The following is a 22,017-nucleotide window of genomic DNA, read 5'->3' on the forward strand; positions in this document are numbered from 1 at the left end:
ACTTGAAACTATGACTCTTTTATTTTGTTCTTCTATTGTCAGCTTTTATATTTTTTCACCGTTTTTCTTGCAGACTAAAATTGAATTTAAAAGACAAGGACAGATTTTCAGGCAATAAAGACCACTTGAGATGACCAAACTCCACAACAACCATTCAGCCCCTCTTTGCTCCCACAGAAATAAATCAAGCCCCCTCACCCACTCCCCCAGCGTCTCCCTCCTCAGGATGACGTCAGAGAATTGAGTTTTCTGTGTGTCTCTCTGCTTCCACAGCAACCAAGGGGGTGTCACCACCCTCTCCCTTGACCTGACCTGGGAAGACAGTTTTTTTTTCTTTGTGGAAGTATTGTTCCCAACACTTGAATGGATTACCCTCTAATTCATCCCAGCATGTATAAAAGTGTACAAAAGCTGAGGAAGCTGTGGTCTGAGGTGCAGAACAAAACCAACAGGAGCGGAGCTACAAAGCCAGACATGAAGACAGGGACTGAGGATGGGGGAGAGAGAGTTGTGTGTGTGAATCAACAACAACCATCAAAACACTGCTGAGTTTCCTGTTGCCACTCAAGGCAGAATTAAAGTGTTCCAATGAAGCTGCACTTTAAACTTGTAAAACTTGCATTAAGACATCTGAAGCACTGTTAATACTGAAAAAGTACTGCAATGAAATGAACATTCAAAGCAGATCCATGGTTTTGTCTGCTCAGTTTTTGGTCAGATGATGAATTTGGATAAAGATTTACCAATCTACACTGTTTAAATGAGACTAAGCTGATGAAGGACTGGCTGAGTACAAATTTCAAAGCGTGAAAACTTTGGAGACTTTTGTTTAATGAGTAAATATGATAAAGTGTATAAAGTACTACATTTATAAGGAACACTCAAACATGAAGCGACAGTGCCTATATTAGACAGTTTTAAATAATATTAAGCCCAATTCAGTTCTTACAGTCAATGCAGGAAAACTACTTAGCATAATTTAAACTTACTGGAAATGGCAGCTTGAAATATCCAACTTTGTTTATTCGTTTTTAATCCGCAATGACGTTTTTGAGCGTTATTAAACTTCAGTGCTTTTAAAAAGTGTTCAAGCATTGGCATTTAAAGTCTTTGTCTGTCAATGTGACAGACATATTTATTTATTTATTATCTACTTCCAATTTAGTCACTTTTATTCTACTTTATTTATTTATGTACTTATTTATTTATGTTACGTCTAGCATCTTAAGTTATTTTAATGCTTTAATATTTTAGTCTTTTATTATCTTAGAAATGTATTTTACTTTGGGGATTTTATTTTCCTGTGTTCAGTTTTAACATCTTATTTTAACTCCAGTGTTTCCTCATTAAGATATAAGGAGAGAGTTTCCTCAGTTCGTTCAGCAACTTCTTTTTTATTGCATATATTGTGTTCTTAACCTTAGGATTATGGGGTGGGTTTGGGGTCGGGGCTGGGGGTGGGGGTGGGATCTTTTCTTAATTCATTCTATTTTTAAGTTATGTACAGCACTTTGTGTTACAATGTCATTGTATGAAAAGCACTTTATAAATAAAGTCTGATTGATTGATTGATTGATTGATTGATTGATTGATTGATTGATTGAATAGAGGTATATACATAGTTTAATTCAATGCTGAAAGACAGTCAAACTGGATAAATTGAAGGATAAACTATCAAAAATGAGTTTCTGTTATTTATTTTACATTATTTGGGAAGCAGTTGAGTTACTATCTAGTTTAGACTAACCATTCTTTGTTGCATAATAACTTAAGTAACAGATTGATGTCTCACTAGCCATTACAAATGAATATATGAAGATTCCTCCATCATATCTTTAAAACAGCAACCAGCTTCCTTATTTATCATGATTACATTCAGAGAGCAACAGATTCAGGCCTCTAACTGAGATAAATGATCATTATGATGTAATTTTGGACCTTAACTGCATTGCAGGACACCTTCTGTTGTCCCCTCAGAGGCTGAAGTAGTAAATAAAACAGTGATACGAGGTTCAAACGCTCCCTGTTTTTAGCATAGACATACATAGTGCACTCTCACGGTGCAATGACTTTTCACAGCGGAGTTGCAGCGGGTCATTCTATATCTCACATCCACACACAGCAGGATGCGGCGGCGGGGCCGTCCTGCCTCACTTACCGGAGGGATGAGAGGCTTCGTCGGGACACGTCACGCGCTCCGACCCCGTTGGAGTTAGTGGTAGATACTTTTCAGAGGAGAAAATCTGCGAGTTTTAGGTTATCAGTCGGTCAGGTGAGCTGCTGCCGACGTCCTGGTCGAGCTGCAGCGGGGGATACAGTCAGCAGCAGCAGCACCAGCAGCAGGCGGCTCCAGTGTTGTGAGCTTCCTTGTTCGTGATTGGGCCAGGTGGAACCAGGCGCGCTCGCGTGCACCCTGCGCGCGCCAAATGCAGCCTGTGCACGTTGGTGTAATCACAAAGCTGCTATTAGTGATACAGGCTCAGGTGGTGAATATGTTCCGTGCCTGTCACGTGCAGTGGGAAAGTTATCAACCCCTAAGAACATTTGACAAAGTGTGCTTCAGTGATAAACCACACATTCAAGGTACTTTGACCCTGCTTAAATATTTCAATTTTACCCCAGTTTTTAACCGATGAACACTTTACTCTTTACTGAATTTATTGAACTACTATAGGAGTTTTGTCTACCATAGCATTAGCCAAGGACACACATAACATTGACAGTCACGTGTGTAGTTGTATATAGTTTTGTTTTATTCAGGGAAATATTGCACTACAGCTGACATAAAAGGTCATTTTCAAAACAAGTTGCTTTCTCACATTGCCCCAGTCTCTTTCTTACTATATTTCCTTATTTGCCCATTGTATTAAGTATTTTAAGTGCCCTTCCTTCTCATGAAAGTCCCCCAACTTGAGGTAAAACAGCAAAAATAAACGTATTTAATGAGTTTTATACTTAAAGCTGTCGTTGGTAGGAATGGTGTAAAAAACGTTGCTTTTTTTTTTGCTGGGTTCGGAGAAAAGGTCATAAAGTCCAGCAGTACTCATCGGTAAGTGGAGTACTTTGAGACTATTGGGAAATCTTTGCATTTTCCAATGCCTTTTTATCAAGCAATGTTATTATTCCCCTAGTTCCCGTTATGAGGGACCAATCATAGCTAATCTCCAATCCTCTGTCCTGATTGGTTAAGAGGCAGACCCTACTACCTCCTCCGATTGGTTATGAGTCCGGCACTATCATGACTGCACAAGCCGATCTGTGTTGGGGGGCTAAGAGGAAATTTGGTTGGGAGGGATAGTGTTGACATTCCAAGTCTCTCACTCTGAACAGATAACAACAGCAGCTTTAAGGTACTTTGACCTTGCTTGAATTTTTTCAATTTTACCCCAGTTTTTAACTGATGAACGCTTTACTATTCACTGAATTTATTGAACTATAATGCTACACTATTGTAGGAGTTATGTCTACCACAGCATTAGTCAAGGACACATAACATTGGCATTCATGTGTGTAGTTGTCAGTGGTGGACAGTGCCAAAGTAAATGTACTTGAGTACTGTTCTTAAGTACATTTTTTGAGTATCTGTACTTTACTGGAGTATTATTTTTCAGGGGAACTTATTACTTTTACTCCACTACATTCAGAAGACAATTGTTGTACTTTTTACTCCACTACATTTCTATCAATGCTCTAGTTACTCACTACTTTTGCTTTGAAGTCAGCTCATGAATTTCCTTCTCTTTTCTGAAATCTGATCCCTAAGACAGTAAAATGTGTTTGTGGAGTTCTGTTTGTCTCAGTGGTTTAGCCGTACCTGTATATTATGCGTCTCCACGGTTGAACGTGGAGCAAACACAGTGCAAATTCAACTGAGATCAGGCAGTTCATGTAGAGGTGGTAATGCTGGCTATAACTCTCCACCTGAGCACTCACATCCAAATCTTCAGCCGGTGTTAAAGGTTTTTGAAATGAAGAATGATACGTATCGTTTGAAATGTTCTCCCTGTTTCCCACTCTGCTCAAACATACAAAAATTCACAGTCCAACCTGAGAAAGCGTGTTGAGATACATAACATTCGTTTCATTCCAGACGAACATTTCAAACTAAGTTGTCTGGGCTTGGAGTAACTTAGTTGCTGTTTTTATTCCATGTATGTTTTTAGAGATTTCAAGTAATGCTTTCTAAATAAACCTGATGTAACAGAATGTACTCCTAAGTATTCTTAACTGCACTTATGTATTTTGAAAATACAACGTCTTGAGATATTTTAAAAAGTACTTTGAATACTTAAGTATCTTTAAAAGTAAGTACTTCAGTACTTTAACCCAAGTAATAATTTGACAGATCAACTTTCACTTGCATTGGAGTAATATTTGACATGGAGGATCTATACTTTGACTTAAGTAATGAAGCTGTTTACTTTGTCCACCACTGGTAGTTGTCTATAGTTTTGTCTTATTCAGGGAAATATTGCACTACAGCTTTATTTCAGTTTGATGATTCAAGCTGACATTGACATAAAAGATAATTTTCCAAACAAGTTGCTTTCTCATTTTGCCCCAGTCTCTTTCATACTATATTTCCTTATTTGTCCATTGTATTAAGTATTTTAAGTTCCCTTCCTTCTCATGAAAGTCCCCCAACTTGAGGTAAAACAGCAAATATGTAATTATTTTAATGAATTTTGATACTGAAGTTAACTTTGTGTTTTCATTTCTAATCTTAATGGGTAGAATTAAAACAGTTAAAATGCCACTGCGTGTACGGTCAAAGTAATTCTATTTGCTTAGCATGCTGTTTGAAGAGCCTCAGAGATAAAACACATCACCGAGGCAATGATCAACATCCTCAAGGCTTTTCTAAGGATTAAAAAGATCCTGTCAAATGTAGGCTGTACCTGTGGGTGTGGTGCGTCTGTGATGACTATAAAATATAAAAGCACCCAGACCTGTGTAAACATGAGTCGATTTGAATCCATATGTCAACAGAATATAAATCCACTGCTGTCTGCACAGAGAGGAACAAGTTGATAAAAAAACAAGGTGAAAGAAGAGCAGGTTTAATAGAAATATAATTGTAATTTCTCACGGGCATGTCAAAGCATCTCTTGCCCCTATACTGCCTGTATTTTAAACCTTCTGTTAAACAAACACACTGTAAAGCTTTACCTTGCCACCTCTTCATCGACAAGTCACAGCAACAAACACAAAAAAAAACCTCTGGATGCTTAAAGAAAAGAACTTTTATTTTCCCAAAGAGGTTACACAACATTCAGAATCCTTTCTTAACTCAACATTTGCTGGTAATGTTTCATTATTAAAAAGGTAGAGATCCACTAGCACAGACTAGCACTAGCGTATCATTCTGGATGTCTCTGGGAAATAAAAAAAAAAGCCAAACTGCAGCATTGGTCATCAACTACATACAGGGTAAAATAGAGAAAATTACAAATATATATCCATCTATTTCAGGGTAGATTGTTGTACAAGATCCACACTCTCAAACTGCTATGTCAGGAATATTACAAAGTGAGGACGAAACAGCCGGTTATCAATACCAGCGTACAACGTCCTCATTGAAAAACATACTTTTATAAAGTCCAATGAAAGAAACCGTTAGCAGCTCAGGCAAAGGATGCTGGTCTTTCAAATTTACAAAAAAAGTTTCTCGAGTTAATCCCATTTTGGTTTTCACCTTACATATCATACAGGCTTTACAAGTTTTTTGTAATTAGTCTCAAACGCATAAATGTGCACGTGTGCAAAACGGATAAATATCTTTGAGAAGAGCAAGTCTTCAAATACATTTAGACCTTCTGATGTTACTAGAGTATTCCTTTATATCAGAGCTATCTTTTCATGTGGAGTGTTTCAGAATGTACAGGCTTAAACTGTACGTCCTCTGTGTGTGTGTGTTTGTGTTTGGTCCGTTCCCTTCCTTGAAGGGAGGAGTTGGTCCCAAAGACGTGTAATGACAGTGCCTGTATGTATTAACAGGACCAGGTATGGTAGCACAGAGGGGGAAGAGAGAGGGTCAAATTCAAGAATTCAAGGCACATCTAGTCACATAAGGCTCATCCTTCATTTTTCTGGAAGAAAAAAACAAACAGGTTGACCCATTCAGTCTTGTACCATGGATTTAGACAAGAATAGGAAAATGCTAAAAAAAAAAAAAAAAAGAGGTTCACAATATCATATCACAGCATGCATGATTTGTTGTGAAATGAAATCAATTTCATTTAGATATCAGTTTAAACTAAACAGTTTGGTATTTTGGGACATACCGGTATTATTTTTTATTTGCCCAGAGTTAGACAAGAAGATTGATACCGCTCATGCTTGTACATTAAATATGAAGCTTGCAGTTTGTTGGCGTAGCTTAGCATTAATACTGGAATCCAAGAGACACTGGTAGCCCGGCACTGTACCTAATCAGAAAAATCTCCCATAAAACCACAACTTCATTTTTTATGCTGAGGGTTTTTGGGTAAATGCGACTTTTTTTTTTTACCTTTGGACGGAGCCAAGCTTGTTCATTTTGTTTTCTAGTCTTTATGCTAAGCTAAGCTTAAAAAGCTGCCAGATAAAGCCTAACATTAAACATACAGATACGAAAGTGGTGTTGATCTTTTTTGTCTGACTCTACGCATGAAAGTAAATAAGTGATTTCCCAAAATGTCAACTATAAAGTTTGCATTTGCATGATTAAGAATTTTGAAAGCTGCTATGCCCGGTTTATAAGCACAGATATAAAGTCAAATCAGAGTAATCATGCTCAGAGTCAGCTGAAGTGTACTGATATGACTTCTGTAAAGCGTTCATCTGTGTTTGAGTAGGGCTGATTAAAGGTAATGTAAATAACGGCAGTCGTTTTGATCCGGTAGCTGCCCTTACAGAGCCAACATGTCTGCCATGCAAAGATACAACATTCATATGCTGGAGTACAAAAGGCCATTTACAGTTTCCAAACATGTTTACTGCAGCAACTCCTGTTTTACAGATTTGTCAAACAGTATAAAAGTGCATTTCCTTTGTTTTCAAAGAACTGCAATATGAAAAGGATGATTTGACATCAGAATAAAACTGATTGTGGGATCTCTTCCCTGTTATTTCATGTTTTGCATGACTTGAAAGATTTACAATTGTGAAAGTTTAAAAGGCAGTGACAGTAGAGTTGAAGGGAAGAAGAGGGAGGGGTAGTTCCTGTAGTTTTTGTAGAATTTGACATTTCCTGTCAAACCGAGCCACTATGGCTTCAAATGGAGCAATTAGTGCTCTTCCAGCCACGATGGACTGTCTCCACCTGGCATTTTCAACTTGATGTGGAACTGCTTGAGTGTCTCTTCCAGCTGCTGTTGGTTTCCAGCATAGTACGCAGCAATAGCATTGTGGAACAGGATGAGCTGGTTGTGCAAAACCTTCACCTGTTTGGATAAAAGGGAAATATTAATGAATTAAAAGCCAATATACCAGTACTAGCATGTGGAGCCGAAAATCTTACTGACCTTGTTCTCCTCCAAGAACTTCAGCTTGATGGAGACGTCGTTTCGCATCCTCTCATACTTCTCCCGGTGGATCTGGAACTGCTGCTGGGACTGCTCTATCTTGGGCATGGTCGTGGCATCCCGTGGTCCCAGATTCAGCTCCTCCAAGTCTGTGCGGTACGCATCGTACTCAACCCTAGAAGCGTGTTTCAATGATCAGTGCCAGAAATATGTAATGTGCACAGAAATGATGATGCAAGTTGATTAAAGCTCCTGGGAGGAGTTTTAGCTGGTTATGAAACACATTGACATTGATATTGTTAAAACCTGAAACCACCAGATTGTTACAGAGTTATTTTTAATGTCTGAAACCGCTGGTGTCAGATGAAGGGATAAAGTGCAGTTTGCAGAAACAGCTTTTTATAACATCTTCAATAGCAAATGTTCCAAATAAGAGATACATGTAACTGTTAAAATACATTTATTATAAAGAAAAACTACTTCAAAATCTCTGAAGAGGCTAAAAGTACCACTTTGTCCACAGGGGACGTCAAGAACTCCACACAGGAGCTTTAAGTATAAAAAGGAGCCTTACAGGGTTTTAGACCTGTCTTCAAAATTGTTTTAAGGATGAGGTAATATATTAAATGAATTTGTTAAATTTTCTTCCTAAAGAATACAAAAATCCACAGATTTTATGAATCATCAATGAGACTTCTGATGATGGAACAGTGGAAAGCCTGGGCATGCATTCCATACCTGGCAATTTCATACTGTTTGATATTGACCATGGTGTCTTCGATTGTTTTGTCCACAAGTGTGTTAACACTAGAGATGAAGAAGTTGATTGCACCCAGCAGAGTCTCTCCATTTTTGGACAAAAGTTTTTGGGTGTCAGCGTTGTAACCAAACTCCTCCTGAAAAACAGTCAACAATATGTGATTAAAAAATGTGCTTGTTTGGTTCCTGTGTGGACTTCAACTGCAAGTTTATAACAGGAGTTTAAGTAATTACTACAACTTTGTGATTAAAGCAATGCATTTTCTGGCTTATGTTTTAATTAAATACAAAAAATAAAAACTACTCTGAGAACACCTCCAGAAAAATGCCAAATACATGAGGAAGTATAAAACAGCAGAACACAAGGGAAATACAATAAAGCTACAGTTAGGATTAAATGAAGCATTCGAAAACATCATAGTAAAAATGATTATGTCCATATGGTACATTAACTCACATGTAGTTCTGGTGACTTGAGGCTCAGGTCAGCGAAGGCATCTCCCAGCTGTCTTTGTGTCTGCATCATCTGGGACAGCTGATTGGACAGCGTCTGAGCCAGCTTGATGACATGCTGGTACTTTCTCTTGTTATCACGGAGGACTTCGATTTGAGCCTCCAGCTCCATGTCCACCGTCCTCGAGCCACGGCCCAGCTTCTCTGACAGGATCTGCCTGGTGCACTGTGGAGGATAGAAGGATAATTAACATGCATTCATACTGATAAGAGTTTTAGCCCAATCAAAATATTAGGAGCAACTTCTGGGAGTCTCTACAGTACTTGGTATAAAGAAAAGACTGTAAAAGAGACAATTAGAGGAACACAGTGAAGTCAGCATGCAAAGTCTTCAGCAGGAGAAGAAGCAATCATTTAAAGGTGCAGTACATTTTTCAAGCAAACTTCAATAACTTGGTGAAGATCAAGAATGACAGGAGCGAGGATTACTTTATACGTGTTGATGCTCCACTTTCTCACAAGGTCCAGTTTCTCCATGGCTGGGCTCTTTAAGTCATCTGACAGGACCAATGCTCCTCCACCTGGACAATCAAAAATGATTTACTCAGTGAGTGATGATGAGGTTAGATCTGCATGTTAGAGAGCTGTGGTAAAATTAAAGCGGTACAACTTGAATTTTATAATTAATCATCAGTGAGATTGTCAAGTTAACGATTAAACTTACACACAGACCACATGGTAAATTTAAATGACAGGATATTTTTTTCAATTGAAATAAACAATAACATTATAATAACATCATTAGTCACAACTCACAACTTTTTAGTGCTAACATTAAAAGTTACGTGAAGTGCTAGTGATTTGGGCAAAGAGGTGAAATACTGAGCCCCAAAACTGACAAAGCATAGTTCAAGGTTATGAGACAAGTCAAACTAGAGCTGAATACAACATTAATAAGTATAATAACTACAATTTTGTCAGTTCAATCATAACAGTTAACAAAAAATTTAGTTAAGCTCTTTACTTTAAGTATTTAAAGCTAGCTTAAAATTAACAGAGCTAGCCAACCAATGCTTCTTCTTTTTAAATGAATTCAAGGACCGCAATGTAATAAATAAGTTACTTCATTGTGTCATCATTTACATTTTGAGGAGGAATCTAGTTTCTCTCAAACAAACTAGATGCTTTAAGACCTGAGGAAATGCCAACAAGCTAGCAAGCTAAAAAATTAGCTTGCCAGAGAATAAGCCGGCAAACTAAGTGTTAACCAGCTGTAAACATCTAGAAACTTTAAGCAGTGATGCCGTAACATATTACGATATATTTAATGTAATAAGATACAAGCTAATAATTAGGAAAACTGCTTGCTGTAGTTTTATTAATAAAGTTAGCTTTAGCAAGTTTTGTTTGTTTGTCCGACTTGTTGGAATGGAATTATGTATCCTATGGGACTCGCTCTTCTGATAGGCTCATTTTGAAAGTCCCCCGAATTAACACTGAACTGGGTCGATCAGCATTTTCCATTGATGCCCCTAAATCATGGAATACCCTCCAACAGACTTTAAAGCTGACATCCATTCCCTCTTTTGCAGAGTTTAAGACATTGATCTCAGACCACTGTGTCTCAAATTGTATGTTTTAATTAATCTATTATTTTGTGAATGATTGTGTGTGTTTGTTTGTTGTTTCTAATGTGCCTGTGATCTCGACAAAATTGGAAATGAGGGAAACCTCAATGTCTTTTCGAGAATAAATAAAGGTTTTGAATTGAATTGAATTGTTTACTTTAGCTCAAAAGACTGTTGCTTGTTTGCTGTCTAGGGTTTAAGCTAAGTTTTACAAGCTTTAACTTTAACTTGCCTGGGACAAGTTAAAGGTGATGTGCTAAATAAAAAAATCTATTTACACTACAACATATGGTTGGACTAATACATTATATTGATGTAGGCAGTCATGTTCATGTTTGATAATCCTTTACTATGTTTGTCAGTCTTGGGGTTCTGTCCAAAGAAACTAGGGATGCCACCTTCTGCAAGGATAAAGGGTAACAAACAGGAAAACCCACTGAGATCACATTTAAAAGCAGCTCTCTTTTCCAGCCAGGCAGATGCTTTAGGTGTGGAGAGGTTGCATCAGATCTAAAAAAATCTTTAGATCTGGATCCAGGGAAGTGACTCTAAGGATTATGCAAACACATATCATTAGTCACTGCAAAGCGGAAAACCTCCTAAATTAGCCCAGACTTATCCAAAGGTAAAGTTCAGAGAGGCAAAAGGCAAAGAGGGAGAAGAAGAAAGGTTTGATTCTGAATGCAGGATAGCCTGTGGGAACAAGGAGCAGGTGAGAAACCTCTGAAAAGTGAGAAGGGTACAAAAGACTGCGGTTAATTTAGTGAGCAAAGAGTGACTGATTTGATGTCATCTGATTCATACTCCTTCGCTGCGGGTACCTGTCTCAGTCTGACTATCGCTGGTAGAGCGTGCCAGGCGGCTAGCAACAGCCGAGCTGGGAGCTACAGGTGCCACGGGAGATGTGGGCAGGCTTGCTGACCCTGGGAGATAGTCAGAGTTACAGTTTGATTCATTATATCATCACCATCCCGTAAAACAGAAGTGGAAGGGAAAGTTTGTCACTGATGCTGATTTCCTGTTTGTGTTTTATTCATTACAGCGGCTCTCTTCATGTCGCAGGATGAGTGTGTGACTCAACCACCAGAGTAAACAATACGGAAAGTAGCCATGGCAACATTGTGGTAAACGGGGCTGCACAGCTCAGGCCTCTACGGTGAGATTTTGATTTGCATGTACAAGAAGTGCATGATGATGATGAAAAGGAGAAGAGGGTTACAACCTGGAGATCAAAGCAAACTCATTTCATTCAAGTGGTGTTCACCTTTACATATTCAAATGACTGCCTTTATATTTCAGAGATTAAAATACAAAAGTGGGGCCCTGGGAATCAGACAAACTCTGTTTCAGCACGGAACGCTGCAAAACAATCAAATAATACAACAAACAAGGAGGCCTGATAAGTGTCTCATGAGCTGCTTTGTCACAAACCTCTGATGAGCCGTAACAGCACTAAAGAGCACAATGCAGGCGCAGTTAAGTGATGCTGGAGAGTGGAGTGTTATTACCTCTGTACGGCCCTGATTCAATGATGCCCTCTGTTGTTGAAGTGAAGTTACTGGAGGTGACGCAGGACTCTGAGAGGTTTAGGGCCCCAGGTACACTGGGGTAAGAGTCCTGTAGGGGAAATTAAGAAAACACATGTTTAGTGTATTACAGTATTTCTCAGTTGCTAAAACCCTATTGTCTGAACCAATTTCCTTAGCGGCCTGAACCCATGTACTGAATCAGTCACTCTTGGCAAAACCAGAAGCACTTTTCACCTGTTAGACACAACTTGCAAACACACTCTCACTCACTAAAACACACGTTGCACTTGTGTGGCATAATGGTAAGCACAGGTAGCAAAAGTTAAACACATTTCAAGCACAGGTTTCACAGCTTAAACACAACCATTCAAAATTGATCACACTTGTGGCTAATGATGTGAGGAGACAAATATAAGCCAGTTCAGAGAGCACTAGTTGTTGAAGGTTGTACAATGGACAGAAATAAGCTAAGAGGCAGAGGAAGAGTGTGTGTAAGAGAGGGTCAAGGAGGAAGAGGAGGGGAGTGAAATTGAGGAAGACAAAGAACAGTAACTTCTGATGAAATCTGAGCTACTGTGATAGACCATGTTCTTCTCATTTATATTTGATTTTACTTTATTTTTACGGTATACAGCTGCTGAATTCATTTAGCCCACTGTGAACAATAAACATTATATTTCTACAGCTTCATGTCCTGAGCATTGCATTTTTAGTTTTTTGATGTGGTGTGTAATGACTGCTCAGTATTTTTTTTTATTTTGATTGACTTGGGGTATGATCTGACAACATTTTTTTGTTTTGCAGGAAGAGTCAGAGATTTGGTGAGTGTAGTTTGAAAATTAGGTTTTGTGCTTGGAGTGTTGAGAAAAGCATGGTGGATGTCAAGAAATGTGTTTTAGCAATTGAGAAATACTGTAACAGATTTAGTGGAGCCTCCTAAACATGCAGCAACAGAATGAAAGTTGTTTGTGTTGGCACTAACATATTTACATCACCTTCACAATAAAATCAATAATATGTGTTTCTCTGAAAGTCTTTGTAAAGGTATTTGTGTTGTAATACTGGGAAAGATCAATCTGGTGACTTTATTCTGTTAACCTTTAATTCCTTATGTAAGTTATTCAAAGGGATAGTTTGGATCTTTTGATGTGGGGTTGTAAAAGATACTTGTCAATAGTATGTGTATTACCCACAGGGGATGCTTGCCGGCTCCGCCCCTTTGTTGAGAAACCGGCTGGAGAACAAAAATGGAAGCTAGGCAATAAAAGGCTACAGATGTTTCGTGGAGTCAGCTCCACCATGACATTAAGCTCACTTTAATAAAGTCTGACCCAAACAGTAATGTTGGTGTATGCTCTATTTAGAACATTTTAAGTACTTTGCTTTACCATAGAAAGCTAATTTCTTGTAGCACTGTTCTCAGACGTAAAAACTAAACTATTCCCTTTAACCTTTATTTGACAGTCTCTCCCTTTAAATCAGATTTATCCAACCAAGAGCAGCAGCAACACAGTTTCAACAATAAATGTGCAAAATTAAAAACAGCCTGGACTCAAAATATTTCATTTAAGAGTTAAAAATACTCTACGTTTTTAAGTTGAAGTTTAGTATGCACTCATTAACAACATTTAAATGGAGCTTTGTATTCCACTTGATTACAGTCAAAGCTCAAACAGAGTAAAAATGGCCGAAGTTGCAGTGTGGCTAATAATTTCATGTTACATTTTATATTTCAAAGTAAAAAAAAAAGTAAATATCTTCATAGTAAAAGTTGATTAATGATGAAAATCAGCGTCTGTGTCTGCTAAACTATGATACAAACAATGAAAAGCTCTATTATTCAGTCTTTGATTTAAATAAGCTTTAAAAAGTTGTGTGTTTTCTGTTTTCATCATCTGAGAAAACATTATAAAGTATTTCAAAACACTGTAGTGAGGTGTGTCTGTACAAGCCCTTACCCTCTGGAAAACCATCTCAGGGTTCTGATCCAGGTCTCCATTACTGGTGACCGGGATCTCTGCGGCTGAGCTTCTGTGGGGCTCCTCAGCCATTGTGCTCACCTGTAAAGAAGAGGAGTGTGAAAAAATGAGGCGGGTTGTTTTTGAAAGATTCACCTGAAAAACTTCCACGAGAGACAGAACAACGGACTCAGGAAGGATCTCCTCATGGGAAATTGTGAGTGTGGAGTGCCATCTTGTGGACTTAGACATAGTTGGAGATATTGGCCTGAGCTGGATTTCTGTGCTCATGATAAACACTTTCCTGATTTAGAATTAATTTAAAGTTTAACCTGATCCAGTGAAACAATTTGATCTTTCAACACTTCAATACCTACAACACACATTTTACAAACACTGTAAAATTAGAGAAAAAAGTTAAGACTACATTAATTTTACCAAACTATCTCACCCCTTCAGATAAATAATGTATAAATGATCAGTGCATCATTTTTCATTGTAATGAGCTTGAGTTCATTTTGAATGCAGCGTTTCCTCGGACAGAGGCTGAAGCTCTTGAGCAACAACTGACATCAACTTTCTACACTCCCTGTTTTTACAACACTGGCTCTGTTTAATGACTAAACACAGGATGCAGAAATGGGTTACCAAGACCATTAACCAAACATTATGGGTTAAATGTTGTAAATAAAGCTCATTTAACCGTATGTGGGTAAAGCTTTGGTGCATAATGCCTCCGCCCATGAGTAACTGCAAAAATAGTTATCTACCTCTCTCATACATCTGCTGTTCTCCAAAGTAATGTCTCAGAAAGATAGTGTCTTGTTCATCAGTGACATCAGTTCATTTCAGACTACATGAATCCTGAGTTTCTTGTTTGTAATTGGTTCTTTTGTGGTCTAAAACAGGAAATCTTGAGATGCAAAAAAAAACACAGAACAAGATTCTCCTTAGCCTCCAGTGTAATTCACAACCATGCAGACAGACCTGTTCTAATCTGTATGAAAACATACAAATCATGGTCCCTCTCAACCCTGCCTGTGGATTAGAATGACAAAGTGACAGATTGGCTCGGCTTCGCTAGCTGCATATTCATGCGCTGGCTGGTAGCCTGGAGCCACGGGGTGGAGACAACAGTTTTGGGTAGGCTATAGTAACGTGGCAGCCTGTAGTTGCAGGCTGAAGATCCAACTGTGCTATTTTTAGTCCAACTTTTGTGGCCTAATCACGCTGGACTTGTGAACAAGGCCGATGACCTCACCATTATGTAGCTTTGCATGTGTGCCTTGAAGCCTAACAGTGTGCGTGTGTTGTAAGCTGGTTAATGTTGAGAGGTGACACGCCTTTCAGCGGGATGTTAAACTCAGAAACTGGAAGTCTAAATCCGAGTTTGTATCTTTAAACTAGATCCTTTAGCTACATGTGGACCTTGTCAAGTATCTAAATAATGCAAATAGAGGCCAGATCACTGAGAAACAAGATCTGGGTCCAGTCTAAACAGACTGACGGTTTCATTGTGGGAGTAAAGCATGAGCTTAAAAAACTAGGTTATGACTAATAACACATTCATATCAAAGCTGGAACTTTTGTTTACATTATTTTGTTAATATTTATCTTCACTGGTCAACAGACAAACTCCTTCCAGATAAATATGTACAATCCTTGTTAGGACCAGGATCACAGATGGAAGAACGTGAATCACAAAGATACATATTTAAGATTTTTATTTTTGGGGGGGGCATTTTTAACCTTTAATCATTAGGACAGCTGAAGAGAGACAGGAAACACGGGGTGCAGAGAGTAGGAGAGGACATGCAGTAAATGGTCAAGGCTGGAATCGATCCTGCGACCTTTGCAACCTTTACGACGAGGGCTATAACCTCTGTGTGTGGGGTGCGCTTAGACCGCTAGGCCAGCAGCACCCCTAAATGTTTAAGATTTAAAAGTGAGGGTTTGCCCCTTCAAAATAAAATACAGTGATCATAAATCAACAAGCGTTGATACGCCTTTAAAAGGATTGAATGAGCTCAGAGACTGTCCTATTAAAGAGTAGGGGAGAACGGGGTTGGTTGTCACATGGGTTGGTTGGCACACTCGTATCTTGCCATCACAGGGCACTGTCTCTCAAATTGGGGTATGGACATTTCCAGAACTAGGATCAGAGTTCACCTACATAGTCTTCTATGGAGTAAGACAGCTGAACTTGAGGTGAGAGGACTTTTTGTGTTTTTCATGTCAAATTGTAAATATTCAGCTCCTCAGTATTTTTCTTCTAGGCTTTTAAACGATGGGTTTATAACAAAACAAGTGTTACCCTTACAAAGTGTGAGGGGAAAGCTATAGTTTAAGTTTTTAATAAGCTAGCTAACTAGTTGTTAGATGGTTGTTAGCCTTGATGCTAGCAAAAAATTCTGGTTGGGGTTGGTTGTCACATGTAACAACCAACCCTGTGATGGGGTTGGTTGTCACAATGTTTCAGAGTGTCTTTGATAGTTAATTGACTCTTTGTTACAATGAGTTGGAAAATGAGAGGGATACACATTTCAAGCCAACACCTTAAGCTTCAATTTAATGTAGGAATGACTATTGAAAGATGTTTTGATGATGAGCAATCATCAAAACAGTAAAAAGTGTGACAACCAACCCCGTTCTCCCCTATTGGAAGATGATTAGATGATGTCAGCCTGAAAACCGGTTTAACTGAAGTTTTTATTAAGCTCAATTAAGACTCATTATTCGGTGGTTCTTTGTTCGCAATGTGTCATCTGAGGCTGTTTGTGTGTTAGTTATGATCTAAAACTGATCCAGAAGATAAGATAAGATAATACTTTATTGAACCCTGAGGGGAAATCTGGCTGTTGCAGCAACACAGACATAGTAGCAATAGTAGTACCAGAATAATAAAACTAAAAATAGATAAATAAACTAAGAATAAAATTAGGTAAATTCAAATGTTACACATGGGATAAATAAGAGAAGGTCTTAATTTAAAGAAGTAAGTGTGTCATTTCTTGTCTGGAATACTAAACTTCTTTTAAAAGACAGATTTTGTAACTACAGATATCTGATATGCCAACTCGGAACAAAACACACAAAAAGACCGAAGCCAAGCACTTTTTATGTTCATGTTGGCCATGAAGAAGACTTGAATGGGTCTTGTGTCATGTGACAGACACATAAATACTTAAACGCCATATGACCCCAGCATACAGGCAGGCAACACAGACAAGCACTGCTCGGCTAGTCTAACCAGCTTCAGCAGAAAAGACACACTTCTTCTGTGTGATTGTTCTCCCTTACATCCAGTTTTAACAGGCTGTCTGCTAGAAACATGTCTCAGATTTCAAGCTTTTAAAAAAAGGGTAGTAAATTAAGACTGACTGTTACAAAACTTGCTGACGTGCACTTTTTTTTTTTTGCAGTTGAAGGAAAGGATAACCTCCTATAAATCTAGTCTTTTTTTATTGCAGAGCTTAAGTGGGCCTGATTCAGCTGCAGATCCAGGGATGATCAGGGGTCTGTGAGCCAAAATCACCTAACACACCATCTGCATACACTCAGTGTATACGCCTGCTAACAGTAACAGCAAGAAGTAAAGTAGCTGCAAGTCAATCAGGCATAAAAAGTGGTGAGGTATAGCCAGTCAAAGTGTGCTTCTCCCTATGGTTCAGTATCCTGGATACCAGCTGACGTGATGCGGGAGGAAGGCATAATAACAATGAGCTGACTGTCCCATTGGCTGCATCAGCTGAAGAGGAAAGAATGATGTCTTGCCTTTCAAGCTATGGAGGCACTTCCAACGTGGCTATGGTGACACAGCACTTTAGAAATTTCGGGTACAAGCTGCAGAACGATGGAGAATTTGTCTTTAAGAAAGACGTGCTTAAAACATCTGAATTTAGGACCCAGGCTAAGTGGAAAAAGGAAGGGAAGAGTTCTGATTTACAATTCTTGCAGCACTGGCACGGAGCCCGACACTGAATGTGAATCAACAGCCTGAGGAGTCACACATTCCAGCAACACAAGAGATGTGGAGCTGCTCGCCTGAGCAAGAGCAGTCCAAATCTGTCACACTTACCTAGCCATGTGACTGACAGCGTGGAGAATTCAAGCGCTCCACTTAAAAACAATGTGAGGAAATGGTACCATTCACACATCATGTACATGTAGACTCTCACACACAGGGTCAGAGTCAAATCAGAGGCAAACATGTTCATAAAATGTAGATTATAATATATATTGCACAGTAAACAGAAAAGATGAATCCTTCTCAAAAATCACTGAGATCAGGCAGCTTTAACACAAAGCAGAGGAAGTATATGAAGACTTGATTACACGGAGCACCCTCACAGAGCAACAAGAGAAGGACAGACACTGAATTCACCATCAACTAAAGAGCAAAAGCTACCCCCGCTTTCTATCTCTACAGCCTCCAGCAAAGCAGAATGAAAATCTGGAACACTTCTAAGAGAAAAAACGATCTCTGAACATCCCGGGTTCATGCTGTTGATTGAATCAGACAAAGCTTTCAATTCAGTCAGAAAGAGACCACCACCACCATCACAGCAAAGAGAGTTCAAACAGCAATATGAGCAAGAGCACAGCGAGAAAGTGCCAGAGGAAGCTGATGGTCCAAAGTGAAGGGAAACGTCACCTTTGTTTCAGTGTGAGGTTCTTCCCTCTCCGCTGGTGTTTCAGCTCTTTCAACATGATGGTTCATCTCCTGTTCCCCACTTTCTACCCTATCAGTCACCTGTGTGGCTGCATCATCATCTCTGTATGTCACCTCGCTCTCTATCTGAACTCCCTCATCCTCCTCCACCTTCTCCTCGACATCTCTGTCACTGTCCTGTGCACATTCTTCAGGAGTGTCAATATCAATGTCGTACAGCTCTTCATCTCTGTCATCTCCCCCGCTACTGTCGTCTACATTCTCCTGTTTCACGCCCTCACTCAAACTCTCCTCTGCTCTGCCATCCTCCTCATAATCCACCTGAGGGTCCTCGGCTGAGGTCTTCCCCGAATCAGCCTCAAGACTAACTTCAGACATACCTGAAAATAGACAGACAGGAAGGTATGAAAAGGTCTCGCTGAGCCAGTTTGAGCCTGTATGTGAAAGTAGTATTACATTAAAGACAAAGATCTAAGACTTTTTAAATTAAAGCTCCTGTGGGGAACTTTTGATTTGCATTATTTTGGTGCACCATGTGAACAAAACAGTGACACTTATCTCTACTTATCTTGTCCTGTACATGTGTAAGTACTGTTTTCATCCTGTCATCTCTTAACCATCAAACATTTCACTTACTGTGAATCTTTGCTGTGAAAAAGGCACTTTTAGCATTGTGAGGTTAACTACTTTATCTGACACCTACCCTGCAGCAGAGGTTACAAGCATTAAAACATGCTATCTACAAATGATCAATCTTGCCATCAGTATTATTTCATTCTGCTTCATAGCAAGCTAAAACTTCCTCACAGGAGCTTAAATAAATGTTAGCAATATTTAAAAACCCACCTACAACTTTTCTAACCATTTGGATGAGCAAATATTCAGTCACTGCTTGGGAAACTTTTTTCCCATGATGCACCTTGCGCATTTCTAGCACATAAGGAAATTATAAAAGGCATTATTATGAATACACATCTAAATAAATGGAAATAGTTTCTGACTTTGTTGCCTCAATGATTTACATATTTTTCCACATGGTAAAAATTAGCAATGCCTATTAATCATAAATGCATCCATACAGTCAAGAGATGATGGGATTAATGATGGGATTGCTTCCAGCAACCACAATGGTCTTTTCTACCACATTGTAATGACAAGATATGATATAATAATGACTTATCGGTGTCTGCGGGAGAGCCCAGTAATTTCCGGTTCTCTTCTTGAGATCTCCACTTATTTGTCTTACTGTCTTGGGATACAAAGCTGGTTTTCCTATTCCAATGGCTTCATTTATCTGATTATCTCAAGATATCAAATCTAATAATTGCATCATTTTCATATTAAAACAATAGATTAATCAATGATACAATTACAATTTAACCCTCCTGTTATGTTTGTTTCTCCGGAACAGCAATAATGTTCCTGGGTCAATTTGACCCGGGCATATACAATTATCCAAAAGTCTCAGAACCCTAAAAAAATCTCAATACACATTTTTTTTTTATCTCATTTTTAACTCCATTACTAACCATTTAAATCAAGATTTAGTGCAATGGTGTTCTTTAATTCTCAGATCATGGATCAATGAGAATAACTTGCTTGTTTTTCATGAAAATTCATGTTAAAACTTGTTTTAATATATATTGAAAAGACCTAAATATAAATTCAATAGTTTTACATGACATAGATCTTTGTTTATTTTATTTTACATTTTTTATTTTTTTATTTTTATGAAGTGATGTTGATAAATTAACACAAGACACCTCTTCTGTCACATGTTGGCCAGATTTTGATGCTGTATTTAGCTAGTTTGGAAGGCATTTATTGCCTAAAATGGACTTTAAAAACGGGTCAATTTGACACGCAACATAACAGGAGGGTTAATTCAGCACCCACTTTTGTCCAAAGCCATATCAGAGGGTTGGTACATTACACGCAATGATCTAGATAGGAGGGAAATATTGCTAATCAGACACATGTGCTGACAGGTAGTGCACATGGCATGCAGAAGCCCTTCTTTCTTCTTTTAAGTAAATATTTTTAATGTATGGAGGCATGTCTGCCTTGGGTTTCCGTAGTTATCAATACATTACAACATAATGTCTTGTTAAATACAGATTTGTTTTAATATCCGCGGGAAAAAAAACAGTTTTAGATATTTATTTGTGCGTGAACATTTCAATACATAAAACTGCTGTAGTCACCAGGTTATAGTTCATGTTTTTTATCCCTCTCTGCAACACAAACAGACCGGAATTGTTTCTCACTTTTGCAAGGTTTGTACATTACCTGTTGCAGAACAGTCACGTGACAAGCAAGGATGTCCAAACCCTATATACAAATATAAATGCAAGTATTGACAAATCTTAAAGTGTTGTCGTTTAATTGCATGGTTAAGACTAAGCAGATACGATGTGTTTGAGAGGCAACGAGTCAATAAATCTTGGTGTGGTTGAGCCTCTCAGTCTGTTGCCATAAAGCTGTTCACTTGTTTGAGTTACCGTGTTGTGTAGCTAACATTAACGAAGCTAAACATCAGGCAGAAAGCAAACTTCTTTAAAGTAATGTTTCAAACGCGCTTTTAAGTCTTCTTGTAATCTCGCCACATCGACAGACATTAAACCCGACGCCCCTGTATGTGGACTGGCCTGAAACTGAAGTGAACATTACCTCTCTGCGGCCGTGGCTAACTGTGTAGCCGTGAACTGTTAGCCTTCAGTGGTTCACAGATCCGTGGTGCCTTCCCTCTCCGCTCAGTCTCTCTCCTTTGAAAGGCTGTGTGAGCTTGCTCTTGATGCAAACGTTGCATATATTTTCTACCAACTTCTCATCTGTGGTCCTTGCCTCTGCCTGAGCACGCTAGACCTGTTGTACGAACCCCGGAAAAGTGATCGAGCTCCACTCTGGGCCCTGGGCTGTCATCAGATCCACATCATCTACTGCATGAGTTCTCCCCCTGCTGTTCAAATGTGCTTGTTGCAGTTTCTCCTTCTTCTTCATGTGTGGATCGGGACTATTATACGGAAGAGGATTAGGGCCACTGAAAAAAATAAAATAAAAATAAGGTCAAAAATCTATTTTTAAATTATTATTCTGAGATTAAAGTCACGATTCTGAGATTAAAGTCAGAGTTCTGACTTTATTCTCAGAATTCTCTGCTCTGTTTAATGCAAATAAAGTCAAGGCAAGGCAAGGCAGCTTTATTTGTATAGCGCATTTCATACACGAGGGCAACTCAATGTGCTTTACATTAAAACATTAAAAGCATTGGAAACATTCAGACAAGCATAAAAGAACATAATTAAAATGACAAATATAATAAAACATAAAAGAAAAGGAAAATTAGAAATATATTAAAAATCCCATTGAAATTTTAATTTAAAGTGAGTTAAAATAAGCTAAGATAGGAGTGGCAAATAAAAAAGTCTTAATCTTTGATTTAAAAGAGGTGAGAGTTGGAGCGGACCTACAGCTTTCAGGGAGTGTGTTCCAGATATGTGGTGCATAATGACT

At 38.6% G+C, this 22,017-nt stretch overlaps 2 protein-coding genes and 1 long non-coding RNA gene across 5 annotated transcripts in view; 1 reads left to right on the forward strand and 2 right to left on the reverse strand.

Moving 5' to 3' along the window:
- Window positions 1-2,408, reverse strand: part of fhdc1 (FH2 domain containing 1) — a 43,797-nt gene extending 41,389 nt beyond the window's left edge. Inside the window, exon 1 of the mRNA XM_034687019.1 lies at window positions 2,159-2,408. The gene's annotated coding sequence lies outside the window, so the exon portion shown is untranslated. The remainder of the gene's footprint in view (window positions 1-2,158) is intronic.
- A 2,815-nt stretch (window positions 2,409-5,223) lies between these two features.
- Window positions 5,224-21,491, reverse strand: arfip1 (ADP-ribosylation factor interacting protein 1 (arfaptin 1)). 3 transcript variants are annotated; one of them, XM_034688442.1, is made up of 10 exons: window positions 21,175-21,491; window positions 18,487-18,884; window positions 13,833-13,934; window positions 11,854-11,962; window positions 11,167-11,268; window positions 9,207-9,298; window positions 8,722-8,943; window positions 8,244-8,401; window positions 7,506-7,680; window positions 5,224-7,424 (listed from the first exon to the last, which is right to left on the reverse strand). In XM_034688442.1, exons 2-10 carry the CDS (start codon window positions 18,880-18,882, stop codon window positions 7,269-7,271), a joined length of 1,512 nt encoding a protein of 503 aa, XP_034544333.1. In that variant the 5' UTR covers window positions 18,883-18,884; window positions 21,175-21,491; the 3' UTR covers window positions 5,224-7,268. The 3 variants fall into 3 exon arrangements, with proteins under 3 accessions (XP_034544333.1, XP_034544334.1, XP_034544335.1); XM_034688443.1 differs by lacking the exon at window positions 11,167-11,268 and having other exon boundaries at window positions 21,175-21,490; XM_034688444.1 differs by lacking the exon at window positions 18,487-18,884 and having other exon boundaries at window positions 21,175-21,488.
- LOC117816256 lies at window positions 11,416-13,194 on the forward strand. Its single transcript, XR_004631916.1, has 3 exons — window positions 11,416-11,501; window positions 12,679-12,695; window positions 13,070-13,194. It is a non-coding gene; the product is annotated as an uncharacterized LOC117816256 (long non-coding RNA).
- Window positions 21,492-22,017: the final 526 nt, after the last annotated feature.

Source organism: Notolabrus celidotus, chromosome 7 (assembly GCF_009762535.1).
Source record: "Notolabrus celidotus isolate fNotCel1 chromosome 7, fNotCel1.pri, whole genome shotgun sequence".
In the NCBI taxonomy this organism is placed as follows: Eukaryota; Metazoa; Chordata; class Actinopteri; order Labriformes; family Labridae; genus Notolabrus; species Notolabrus celidotus.

What these genes read in the sequence shown, in the direction of transcription:
- arfip1 (XM_034688442.1), bottom strand. Translation starts at nt 18,882, where the DNA reads ATGTCTGAAGTTAGTCTTGAGGCTGATTCGGGGAAGACCTCAGCCGAG. An exon ending in TCAAGTCACCAGAACTACAT is followed by an intron (nt 8,402 to 8,721) that starts GTGAGTTAATGT and finishes ACTGTTTTTCAG; the next exon opens with GAGGAGTTTGGTTACAACGC. An exon ending in AAACAGTATGAAATTGCCAG is followed by an intron (nt 7,681 to 8,243) that starts GTATGGAATGCA and finishes ACACGCTTCTAG; the next exon opens with GGTTGAGTACGATGCGTACC.